The 13378-nt window shown below is 34.7% G+C and overlaps 1 protein-coding gene across 4 annotated transcripts in view; it reads right to left on the bottom strand.

Moving 5' to 3' along the window:
* The window catches only part of NEK11 (NIMA related kinase 11), an 85655-nt gene that overhangs the window by 34671 nt on the left and 37606 nt on the right, over positions 1 to 13378 (bottom strand). For all 4 annotated transcript variants that reach the window (XM_027733327.2, XM_039391240.1, XM_027733328.2 and 1 more), the window contains 3 exons: positions 10748 to 10867; positions 8556 to 8649; positions 7575 to 7710 (listed from right to left, as the gene is read on the bottom strand). In XM_027733327.2, the coding sequence (XP_027589128.1) occupies positions 7575 to 7710; positions 8556 to 8649; positions 10748 to 10867 (350 nt within the window). The remainder of the gene's footprint in view (positions 1 to 7574; positions 7711 to 8555; positions 8650 to 10747; positions 10868 to 13378) is intronic.

The raw sequence follows: 13378 nt of genomic DNA, 5'->3' as shown, positions 1-13378 counted from the left end.
AGAAGTCACTGCAACGTTATCTTCTTAATCGAGACAAGACTGTCTGGTTACAAAGGATACTATAACAAGAATAATGCAGAAAGGTGCTTAATGCCACTTATTATCAGTACTATTCTGGTTTATTTTAACTTGCCAGACTGAATAACAAAACAAGACTTGATTCTCCTAAAAGCCTTTGAGTGGCGTGATCACTTGTATGATCATATTTTGGAGTGTTAGTTACCCAATCAATATGCATAAGCACTGGTTTACAGGCACTAAACTAAATGTGTATATGCATAGATGCTTAAAGATGTGCTCAGAAACATTACAGGCTTTTAACCTTCTGAGACTTACAAAACTACCTTGAAAATCCTTCAACAAAACTTGTAAAAATAACAGAGTAGAAAAAACCCACAGTATTTTATAATGAGTGAACATTTCCTATTTGAGAGCCAACTGAACTTTGCCCACTTGAAATTCAAAGCAATATATCCATAACTTACAATTAGCAATGGAAATACAGAAACAATGTATGCAATTACGGTAACATACTTAGCTATTTTGGAACTGTAGTGAAATTAGGTTTGCCAGGTGAAATGTATTGCAACATATTAAGCTAAGAAATTTAACATGTTATAATCCTTGCAGTATACAGACATAAAAAGCAATATAATACAGAAAGATTATAAGATGTGCCTTTTATATGCCTTTCATTTTTAACATTATTTTTCTGTACAAAGAATTTAAATACCACAAATATTTAACTTCAGCTATTTCCATCTTTTAACTTGACTCCTTTCTACACACAAACATGTCTATTAAGAGCAGAGTAGTAGCTTATGCAGAGCTGGGATCTTAGAGAAATGGATACAAACACAGGTAGCTAGCCCCAGCTAGCACTGTACTGACAATCCAAAAATGCAAAATACAGTATTTTATTAGTGGGCCTTATGTCCAGTGTTGTTTTGCTTTGTCTTTTTCATTCCACTCAATGAAGCAGTGCAATGAGGACAAGCTCTCAGAAATATGGATCCATTTGTGTAAATAATTTCTTGAATACTTTTAAAAAAAAATAATCTTCCCCACTCTTGTTTACCATGTCTCATCTGCTGTGAAATTGATATGAATATAAAGTGGCGCTTTTAGCCACGAATGCTAGTGCATGGCTTTAAGTTTTCATGCCTGTTAGACTGGAGCTTGTTGAATTTAACACTCCTTATGGCTCCTGTAAAAAGTCTGGGGTTTTGGTAGTGGAGATAGCTTTGTACTCAGCATCTTTCAACTGTAAAAACTGATCCAAATCAGAAGCATCAACAATGACGGTAAGGAAATGGTAGTTTTTGTTGCATCCGTAATTGTGCTGAACTATCTGGAAGCACTTTTAGATACAGTTTATGATTTTGTAGCCAATTTCAAGGCAAGTTCTACTGTAGAAATTTAATCAGAAACCCTGAACATTTAGCTATTACTGCTGTATAACAGGATTATACCTTGCTCTTCATGCTATTTTCAGCTGCAAAGACTGAGCTTCTCTACCTAGAGGATTTTCTATGTAGTAAACTAAGAAATTTCAGATATTCCACAATAATTTCCCACATTGATAAGTACAATGCATATTCTGATGCAGATTTCTCTGGATCTTTTACAATAAGACCCCATAACTAATGTTTCCCAATTTATTAAATATCTCTGAAAACTTAGAGCCAGTCAAAAGAAATCAAGTTGTACACAGAATTGAGAGAAATTACGCTGTAAAATCTGACTTCATTAGAAGACACTGCAACCAAAGTGAAATGACCTGCACTCAAATAATTAATGTGATGTAGTAACAGATCTGCAATTTTCAACTCTTCCTAGCCCAGTGTATAGTAGCACACACAGAAAAAGCCATGTTTGCCTATCAGCGGAAAATCTAGGGAAAGGATGACCTTTAGCATCCTAAGCTCTCAATATCCAGTTCTCTGGGAAAATGGGTCTCAGCTCTTCCAGTTACTCTTTTATAATCAGAAAAGTAGGCTATAAGCTCAATAAATTAGTAGACAAAGATGAACTATATTGCTATATTAGGAAGTAATACATTCTTTCATGATGGTTCCAGTAGTTTTTTAGGAGGCCACATCATTAAGCATTAAACATCTAATGAACCTGCCTAGCTGGAACTGCTTTATTCTAGCTGGCATAGGAAAACACTGACCATATTCATCCATAACATCAAGGCCGGGTGTAGCTCATTAACACTTTTATTATTTTGTTGATAATTTTTTGCTCATGTTTTAGAAAATAAATTGTTTTGTTCCAGCTGCACTCACTGTCATCCATGGAAATGAGCAGTTAAATAAGCAGGCTTCTTTTTCACAGTTTTTTTTTTCTTTTAGACGAACTGACCTCTGGTTGCCAGCACTACAATATAATTTATCTCACCAGTATTTTCACAAAACCACTCTTGAAAGATAGGTACATGCACTGAAAATGCAGTAATCTTCAGGAAAATGTGCACTGGCATATCTATCATAGTTCAAATGGAGACAGTTTCTATAAAAATGGGTCAAGAGATGGGGGGGTGATCTTAAGCAATTCATTGCAAAGTGGCTTTTCTTTTTGATGATAATAAGGGAGGATGAATTACTTATTTTCTAGGTAAGTATTAGCAAGAACAGGAAATATAGGTACAAGTTTATCCTGACACATTTTGCATTGCCCATTCCTGCATCATTGCCACAACTTGCAAAATATGTCTTTTTAACAATCAGAAATAATTGTTGAATAAAATGAGCTGGAGAAATGAAGCAGAAAACAAAAAATCCAAATTAAAATACAAAGGGAATTGTTAGCTATTCCATTTTATGCTGCTCCTTAAAAACAAATGAAATGTAGAGATACACACCTATATTTTCAACACACAAATATTTGCATTTAACACTGACAGTGGCTCAGTGTTTCTGTGTACAATCTCAACACAAATCTTCATTCAGCTCTTTTGTCTCTTGCTTGTACTTGGTGAAACTGGAGGTGGAAGAGACATGAAGATATCTACAGTAAACTAAAATTATTCCCAGTAGGTCAATATATTCTTAACTGCTCTGTCCACGCTAGTGTCAAATTATTTGTGTGATGCAATTACATAAATTCCTGGGCACATAAGATGGAGACATCTACATTTTTCAATGAATATTAAACACAACTATAAAATATTTTTCCATAAATATCTCATTATCAAAATACAATTTCTTTTAAGTTTTGTTTCTAATTAATGAATCTAAAACGATTAATGCAGATTAAAGCTATTACATAAAATATTTGCAAATGAGGAAAGCAATTTTTTACTGGTTTATATTGACAAAGGTTTACAATTCCAAGGAATGCATTAGTGGTCAAAGTAGCTGAAAAAATACAGCAAGAGTATATACCGTTACAATGACACACTCAACACACTTCAGTTACTTACTTAAAATGATTAATAGTAATTATAGAAGTAATTTTTTCTAGCTTTTGTTTAGTCACTCCACTGCCTGTCTTTTTACATATAAAGGGAATATTTTTTTACTCTAAAATCTATGATTAAAAATATAAAACTGTTAAGAAACTTTTATAGTAACTTAAGAGATATATAAATTTAAAGAGCATTTTTAAACCTTCACTATTGCAAGGACTGTTACCTATCCATCTGCCATGACTCCCTAAAGATCTGCAGTGTGGAGAAAAGTAAAAGTCAAATCAAAAGAATCCTTTGTTCCAGTAACCTGCAAAACACAGCTAGACCAAGGAACTGGAGAGCCAAATCCCAGAACCAGGATAATGGAAGAAAAAAACTACGTGACCCTGAGTACTGGAATAAAGGAAAATGAGAAAATTCAAAGAACAGAATCATGAGTTTAAAACTTAATAGCATTAAAACCAAAATAGTCTATTGCTAATTTGGATGTAAGAGCTAGAAATCATCTTAAGGAATGAATAAGGAACAAAGGTCCAGGTAGGCTAAAAGTGATCAGTGTTAATACAAAAGTGTTATATAGAGGTTTATACACAGCAGGATATTACTGTTGCCTATAAAAACATGAGGAGAATAAGCAAAGGAAGGAAGAGAAGTACTTAAGCTGCAAGGCAATAAGGCAATGCCTCTTAAAAGTGTTGGCATGAAATAGCCAGAAGTAAGTCTAAGCCAGAAATAAGAAGGTTCATAAACACTGCAGTAGTTTAGCCCAGGAACAGCTTTCTACACAGAGAAGCATGGGGAACTTTCCAGGTGCATAAAACAATCAGATTCTTTAGGAAGGGAACAGTAAGAGTAGATGCCTATAGTAGTCACAGTCTGGAGCTGGTGGTCAAATTGAAGCTTGTACTCTTCTCCATGGAACAGAAGCAAATGGTTAGAAAGTGGTGGGATTGAAGGACAGCATTTTCTCTCTAGCAGAGCACCAACATAAGACAAGATAATATCTCTGAAATATGTGCGTTTAATGCACAGCTTCATCTCTTGGCTTATTAAAACAAAAATAGCATGACTTGCTATTCACATAATTTTTCACTGCTGCCCACTCCCAGGTTAGAACTGGAACCCATTCTTCTTAAGCTGAAGTAACACAAGCACAGAAGAATTTCTAAATTATTTCTGTCTGCAAAACTTTATGTTTCTTTGATCTTCTCCCCCTCCTCAAGTTCTTTATTTTCTGCTGAGGCATGAAGGATGCTGCAGAACATGTGCCTGAAATCTCAGAAGTGAACAGGCAGAAAGGCAACAGCCACCCAAGGTACACAAGCCACCATAAGCTGGTGTGGCTTTGCAAGTGATATCTGAACAGTCACATTTAAAAACTGTCCTCTCAATCAGTCCCACAGGACTGAACAGCAGTCCTAGCCTTCTTTTAGGGGAGAATAAATCTGCTCGGATTGCTGGATGGCATAGTAAGGAACACAGTGTTGAAAAACTAACATTTTTGCTGTTAAAAAAACAGTATTTACATTGCCTGAATCATTTCTCAGTAAGAATCAGATAATTTCTTTAAGTTTCTCAAGAACTTGCACCATTAAAAATCTTGACGAAGCTTTTCTGTAATAGACTGCGTTCAACTCAACATCAAAAGCACAGGGTCCACTCACATCTTTCATGTTCCAGAAAACAAACATGCTTGAAGACTAACAAATTGGTCAACTATTGGTGACTTCAAAGAACTCCTTTAAATGGTCTCTCAAGTGCACAGGGATGCTAGTTAGAATAAAAAATGTTAAGAATATCATTGCTGATTACATAAAGCAAACACAGAGAGAAGCTTAAACTTCCCAGGGAAGTCTACAGCAGTTGAATGCTTTTAACATTGCTGAAACCTGTACACTGTGAAATCCAAAACCCCAAACTGTCACAGTGATTTTTCTTTATCTAACTACACTACCTTGTTTTTCTGAACTTTCAGTTATGTGTAACTACCACTGCTAAAATTGGACCAAGATGCCACGGTTTTTAAAACTACTTACTAAAGCTAAACCTTGAGCTTTGTATTTGACACCTTCCACAATGACATATAACTGCAATCCATAATGTTTAATTTTCAGTGAAAGAGGAGTGCAAGGTGTTTTATTCTCTATGCCTTTCCCTAATTCTTCAAAAGCCTGGTCTTTCAATACTCCAAGCCCTGATCTCTTTTGCTCATGTTGCAGATTTTTTAAGGACTGCAGATTATGAACCAAAGATAGTTTGACCTTTCCTCCATACCTGTTAGGATTGGGGTTCTATCCCTAGCTGTTACCCACCAGCTTCTCCCATTCCTGAAAGGATTTTTTTAGATCTGCCCTGAAATAATTTATAAGCTGTTCCTGCCTTTTCTCTCCTTCCTCAACAGTTTTTAGTTATTAGTTATAACTAGGGAGCTTGTTATTCTGGTCTTCATAGTCTACTTCTGCTAACCTAGTATGGTTAGCAAGGTTTATTAACATGTAAGACAACTTTCTAAAACCATTTTATAGCCTTGCTTCTAATTTTCTTATTGTATTATTGTATCAAGAACAAAATTCTATTGGAAAATCAACAGCTGGAACAGTTTCTACATTTTCAAATACAAAGATGCAATTAATAACTTAATAATTAGGCATGTAGGATATGCAAGGTTGCACTGAAATGTTTAAAGAAGAGTATGAATACTGAATAGAGTAAGTAACAACTTCAACATCAGCTTCAGGAATAACAAGGTATTCACAAAGCAAAGAAGAGAAACCATGTAATTTCTCATGCCTAGCCATAAAACCTTTTTGTCAGAACCCACCACTTCCACATCAGAGACTCTGGCAAAAGCAATTAAGCATGCATTCAGCTCTGTACAATGGATTGAGCCAAGTTTTGCATCACAGATATAAATGCATCTCAATTCTGTCATTATACTTTAGCAGCTTAATGACCTCTAACAGCAGAAACATCAGTTTCTTTCCTTTCATGCATGTTGTTCTGTTTCTATTTCGGTATCTTTGTATGCTTCTCCCAGTACATCTCCCACCCACGTTTACTGCTTTCTCTTGCTCCTCTATTTGCCCGTTTCCCCACCCTCCCCCCCAGGATGCATTTGTAGCAGCTGGGTTCTCTCCTACACAGGTCATCTCTCCTCATACTGTGAAACAGCAAGGCAGCTACACAGACATAAATGAGGGTACATTGAGAGAAAAAAGCCATTTGCTCTTAAAAAAACCCCAAACACCTCCACCACAAACAAACTGATTCTGATGCCTTTAATTTGATGTAATGTACCTTCACAGATGTACATAAACCAACACTAAAAGACAGTGCTATTAGTTTTCATCTTTAAAATTTTAAAATATTTTTTATTTTTTAAATATTTCATATTTTAAAAATATACTAATGCGTACTTGCAAGATTTTAATCCAATTAAAAATCTTTCACCATAATAGTGCTTATACAATGATTTTTCAATATCTAAGACTAAGACATTATTCCAGAACACTGTAGAAACAAAATATATAAATGTGATCTTAAAAATTCTTTCCTCGTGAAGCACAGCATTTCCACAGTCTGACCCTTTTCGAAAAGCTTGACTATTTTTTGTCTATTACAGAAAAATACATGTTATCTAGTACTTCACATTCTTTAGACAGTAGCTAAGTATTTGGGACAGTATAAATAAGCAGAGTTTAAAGCATTTCCATCTGCTTCTCTCATTGTTAAAGATAAAGAAAATGGCATCAAAGTGTACCAAAGGTGCAAACACTCTGAATTCTTGTATTCATTTTTGCACTGGAGAGATAATTTAAGAAATGTTTTTCTAACACCAGTCATTTCATATGTGTAAAGTTTAAGCTATTTCCTTATAATTCAGCATGTCATTTGGAAGAAGTACAGTCATGTCCGTTTCTGCTCACAGGGCACTCAAACTTTGGAAACACAGATCTCCTACCATATAACCTTGCTGTACATCTGCTCTACACACATCCACCCAGATTATTTTCCTTTCCTCTTTGTAATTTTTTTTGGCAACCTTACAAATCTGACCACTTTTTAAACTGCAGTTTCCCCACGACACTTTAACTACAAGGGACAAATCTTGCTTTCCTGATAGGAATTTTCATTTCAACATCAAATTTTGAATTCTTACCGTGGTCTGTAAGTTCAGACACGCAGAGTTCACTTGTCTCATTTCCACTTGGTTCATCATGTCCTATGGACACGTAGTCGCATGTAATGACTGGCTGAGAATGAATGAGGTGTTTTGAAGTCTGCTCATCAGATTCCTTAGTCCAGTGATGAAGCAGCATGGAGAAACAGGTACAGTTAGAGCTTTCAGCGAGATCTCAATACAATGGTTGCTCTGATCTACACAATTGCTGGGACTTACATTGGGCAAATACTAAAATAAAATCGTAACATTCAGCCATAAGCAGAGAGAGATTTAACATATCTTTTTTTTCTCCGTAAGTTTTTCTCCCATTTCTAATGGGAAATAGAAACCAGAATGCATGCAAAAAAAAGGTAGAAGACAAAGCACATGAAACCTTATTATTTCTGTGATGCTTTCATTGACTATTTCCAAATGCACATGGTTCTCTCTACAATTAGATGTGGTGCTAGAATGGAACAAGCCCATCTTCTGTTGCAGATAGCTTAAAAGCAAAGGACAACAACTTACACTGGGGAGTCATTCCAAGGATTCATTCTTACTCAAAAGCCAGTTGAAGCGTTAGTATTCTCAACCAAATGAAAAGAACGCACAGCCATGCCAAATTAGTGTTAAAAGGATTACAATTCTAAACATCCTGAAAATGAATGTATTTTGAACTTTGATGCCACATAGACAGTAAGAACATTTCAGAGACCAGATTTAGATTTAAGGGTGACGTTAAGAAATTTGTGCAATGAATAGAGAGCCCGTTGAACCATATCTGAATAACTGAATGCACTTTCCCTCACCCCAGATCCACAGGTTCAGCTAAGCAGTCCATACTTTGATGTGCTTTCCAATTATTAGTCTCAGAACAGGACTGTGCCTCTAGTGCTAAAGAAAGCATGTAGGAAACAGAAAAGTGTTGTACACTGGATGCACACAAATGAGGCCTCCAAAACAGCGGCCTATACTTACATGTAGGACGTTGACATTCAGCTGCTGAAAATTACGGGACCTGAGATCTTGCATTCTTTTGACATTTTCTTGATATTTTTCTTCTGCCAGCTGTCTGTAAGTACAGAATGCTTGTGCTTAGGATGTGATAGCAGGGTGTGCACAAAAGGATCTTGTAAAAGCAGACTCCATAATGAAATTCCCATGTAGTCAAACATTCATGGCATGTACTAAAGGTTAGCTTTCATGAACTCAAAGAGATTTCAGATCTTATTTCCAAGCACTATTATATTTTACTTTCACAACTTGCACAATACAATTAAGAATTAGTAAATTACTAGTCCCAGTCTTTTTTATTTCTTCCAAAGGTCTTAAATACTTTGGGCTTTATTCCACCATGTAGTGCAGGGACCTTTCAGCTGTAGACAGGCACGCAACATTTGTGTGCTTTGAACATTTCATCTGCGGGAGTTGGTAACTGCGTTTTTCTGTATAGAACTACTTAAGACAGGTGCTACATTAAGCACTAAAAGCTACATTAAGCATTGAGTTTTTCCCATTTTTCCAGTTTCTGTTACTATATTCCCTTCCCATCCAGCTCTAGGTGTGCACTGCTGAAAGCAGATCTCCAGTCTGAGAAGATATCATTTTTGCATCGTTTCAAATATTTAGTCACATCAGCTGACAATAATCTAAAGCTCCATGTAGATCCATTTTAAAGATTCATGACTGACAAGGTTTGAATATTAATGTTGCCTTTATATTACAAAACAAATACATTTAATTTTGTCGTTGGGAGGAAAAAATCCCAATGAAAATCTCAATTGAAAACATCAAAATGCAAGAAAGCAAAGAAAATGAAAAGCAAAGCAAAGAAAATGAAAAGTAAACTAGAACTATCCTGCAATTAGTATTACTTCCTAATCTCCATTCATTATAAAAAAGTGAGACAGACATCCTATTTATAAATTTCATATTGGTACAAGAATTGACCTACCATATTACTGAAAACACCATGCAGAAGAGGTGTGAAATTTAATACTTTTTATACAGTGGTTTCAATTCAAGGAGGTTTTTTTCTAAAATGAGAATAAATTTATGTACCAAATGCAATGGTTTCAGTCAGACACAAATGGTCTTCAGACATATCTTCCAAAAGGACATGAAGGCCTTTAGTTCTTTGTTTCTAGATTTTGGGCATGGGGGTCACAAGCTGGCTCAAGTATTGCTAGGATGGGATTTTACAGAACACATTTGCTCAACTGCAACTACTATTATTTCCAGGTATATGTAGCCACAGAGTTTCTGAGGCCATAAATTCCAACTTCATGCCAGCACACGATATTTTTCTGTACTAGGACATCTCTATCTTACCAAATTGCTGACATGTTTTGGCACAACAGGGTTAAGATGCCAGTTCTAATGATCAAAAATAATTATTCCCTCTATTACCCTCTATAAATACCGAATAAATATTTGTTAACTTACATTGCACTTAGCAAAATGCTTCAGAAGAAAACATTAAGAATTAATTAAAATTAATGTGGTGCTTTTCCAATTTTCATTCATACCAAATAAATCACTGAATATTTTTAACTGGGAAAATATAAAATGTGTCATCAAAACAATATATTATGGTTTAAAAAAAACCAACAAAAACTAACCAACATGCATAGACACATAGCCTTCTAGCTGCTTCTCATATTCTATCAGAAACAGTACATAATGTCCTCCAAAACCTTTTATTATGTCTTACTCACTAATAAAAAAACAGAAATCATAAAGCCTTTATATAGCATGTCCATTACCCCCATGTGATCCTTTGATAAGACTATCCTCTGAGATATTAACTTCTATTGCGAAACCTCTGCGGCCAAAACAATTGACAAAAGCTGAATTGTAACTAAATGTCCAACTCCTCAGACCGTTCAATTCTTAAAATAACAAGTCAGTAAAAAAAAGCCTCCTATTGTAACTCATCTGAAAATCTCTCATATACTTATTTAACCAGAAACATAGTGCTCTAAGTACCAGTTTTGGGTTAATGTTCTGACTTTTTTCTTACATAAATAATTACTGTGATTTTTTGTCATCCAAAATCCCCATTCACTTTGAGTAGCTGAAGATCCTTTCTATTTTTATTTCTACCTTGACAATTACTCTCTCATTAGACTGTTGGATGGGGAAAATTGCATGGTTAGGGCACAACTTACTTCAACTTCTTTGCTTTCTCATCTGCAGCATTTAACTTTCTCAGCCGCATTCGTTCCCGTGGTGTCATTTTCTGTACTTCAGACAGTTCCTGCAGAGTTTGCAAATGAACTTTCCTCTGCCTGAAATGAAACATGTGCAAACCCATCTTCATATAAAAAGATAAATATTCAGTATTTTGATTCGATATTGAAACATAGTGACATTTCAGATGGAATAATTAGAAAATCACTGGAGACTAAATAGACTTTAGTCTGGACAGCAATTACTCTTTTAAATTGAAATATTTAAACTTGGATTTGTGAAGAACGTGAATCATTTCAGGGGAGGATGGAAAAGGTAAAGTCATCTTAGAAAAATAAATGTTGAAGCACAGTGAAATATTTACCCTGTCAGGCTTCATTATTGGGCATATTCAAAGTACAAAGTCTCTAAATGAGAGCCACAGAGAAAAGCAATATTGCTTGTACATTTTACATTGATTGTTACAAGCTGTCTAGAATAAAAGAGAATATTAATGAGTCTTTAATGACAGATATAATTATCATGTTGTCCTCTTGAATTTCTGGTCCTAATCAATAATAACAATTCACTGGTGAAACGGTCTCCATAGACCATCTCTGAAAGCTGAGCATGAATTATTGACTTACGTATTTCAGCTGTATTTATAAACAAAGAAGAGCAATATTAATCCTTTACCTGAAAAAGGATACTAACCTCAGATTTTTATCTCACATCCTACAGCAATTACAAAAATTCAACCACTGTTTGAAATGCCTTGACAGTCATGTTTCACTTACATCAATATATATTTGCCATGTATTTATGATAACAAGTATTAATTTCAAATTACTATTTTTGCCCTTATGAGATAAATTCACTTCTGATAATCTAAGAGCCAGGTTTGTAATCATTGTAACACTCCTTCCGGACTATCATTTTGAAATCAGGATTTTAATAAATGAGCAGAGAACGTTTCATTATGCTTTTCAAATAGTGCAAAGATATGAATATTAGTGTGAAATATGAAATATTAAGGACACAGACAAGAAGAGCTCAATTATTCATAAGAATGGAACTAACTCTTCAAGTATGAATAATGTACACATATTTCTTGTCCTCTGTAAAAAACTCTAATTTAAATTATAAGAATCTCCTGGGTAAAAAGACCCATTTTTTCATTCAAGTCAAAGCTGAACTTGTACAGCTTTATGCTTACTTAAATATTTAAAATTTATGACTTGCATGGGATCCGAATAAAGTAAGCCATCAGAGGCATTTACTAGAAGAAACTAGACTCAACCATACATGGCTAAAAAAATTCCTGGTGAGAGAAAAGCAATATTTTATTACTTTTTTAAAATTTTAAAAATAAAGTAGCAATGGTTGAGGAGGACACCATTACAAGAAACTGTTTGTACAACACTGAGACCAGAGTATTGATCCATTACAGTAGATGTGGAGAATTCACTATGTTTAAATTGTTTCTCCTCCTCTTTTCAACTCTATCATTTTTTCCAGGTATTTTTAGTTCATTTTACCTACCTCTTTAGATCTAGAAATTGCAGAAATTATTTGGCATTTTGCTTACCAGTAGCAATACAGACAGCTAGTGTTCTCATAATTACAAGGAAAGTCATGATAAGATTATGAATTTTTCCATATTTCAAATACTTGGGCAAAAATAATCACACTGTAGCACATGAAAGGCTAATTTATAGGGAAGCTTCTCCTATGATTTTTTTTTCTCAAATTAATGTCTTGAATTTTAAAACCTCCAGGTAAATTTCCATTCTCAAACAAAAGCAGTTGTCATTCATTGTTTCACAATTTATGGGAACTCTGGACCTCTGCATGGCAGCAGCTGACTTTCTGTTTCCTTTTAATAAAAGTATAAAACCAGAATGTAGTTAGAACTTGTTTTTCATCTTAGAGACTAGATACTTGCTTTTGAACAGATTCTGGGATATACATGAATGTCCTCCCCATATGCTAACTAGGTCAATAAATGATGGAAGGTGATAAGATTCCATATATTCAAAATGGTGACAATGCATCAGATATAGAATTTAGTATATATTACAAACAATAGAAATTGGTTTTATCAGTCTGTTTTAGAAGCATGGGGGTATTTGAAGTCTGAGTATATACTTGGCAGGTAACAACGCTGTTTCCTCAAAGCAGCTGCAATCTTTTTGGTGCATATAGAAAATTTGAAATCTTGCACCCACAAAATAAAGGCATGGATTAAAAGTTCCTTGAAGATTCTCATACTCTATGTTTCAGCAAGCATTAAATACTCAGTATAATCTAGATACCACTGGCGTAATATTTGGGCAAGATTTCAGTGCCACGAAATTATTTATGGTATATCTCTGAGGAATTTCTCTGTACTTAACTATATTTAATTTGAAAAGGCAGGAGTCTTTTCAAAGCTAATTGAAACAACTTGAATATATTGAATATATGTTGTTGGATTTTACATCCGTGCTTGCTAAGTTCAACAACCTATTTATACCAAAGGTACTTATTCATACCAAAACGGAGAGCTTTGGTCTCATAAAAAGACAGAGACTTATCTGTCAACAAGAGACAGCAAGGACAGAAGTGACAGGGTAGAAACCCAAACCACA

This window comes from Pipra filicauda, unplaced genomic scaffold (assembly GCF_003945595.2).
Source record: "Pipra filicauda isolate LSUMZ 115617 unplaced genomic scaffold, ASM394559v2 scaffold91_size2508729_pilon, whole genome shotgun sequence".
Lineage (NCBI taxonomy): Eukaryota > Metazoa > Chordata > Aves > Passeriformes > Pipridae > Pipra > Pipra filicauda.
The sequence above is the reverse complement of the archived record's forward strand: the minus strand, read 5'-3'. Positions and strand labels throughout refer to the sequence as shown.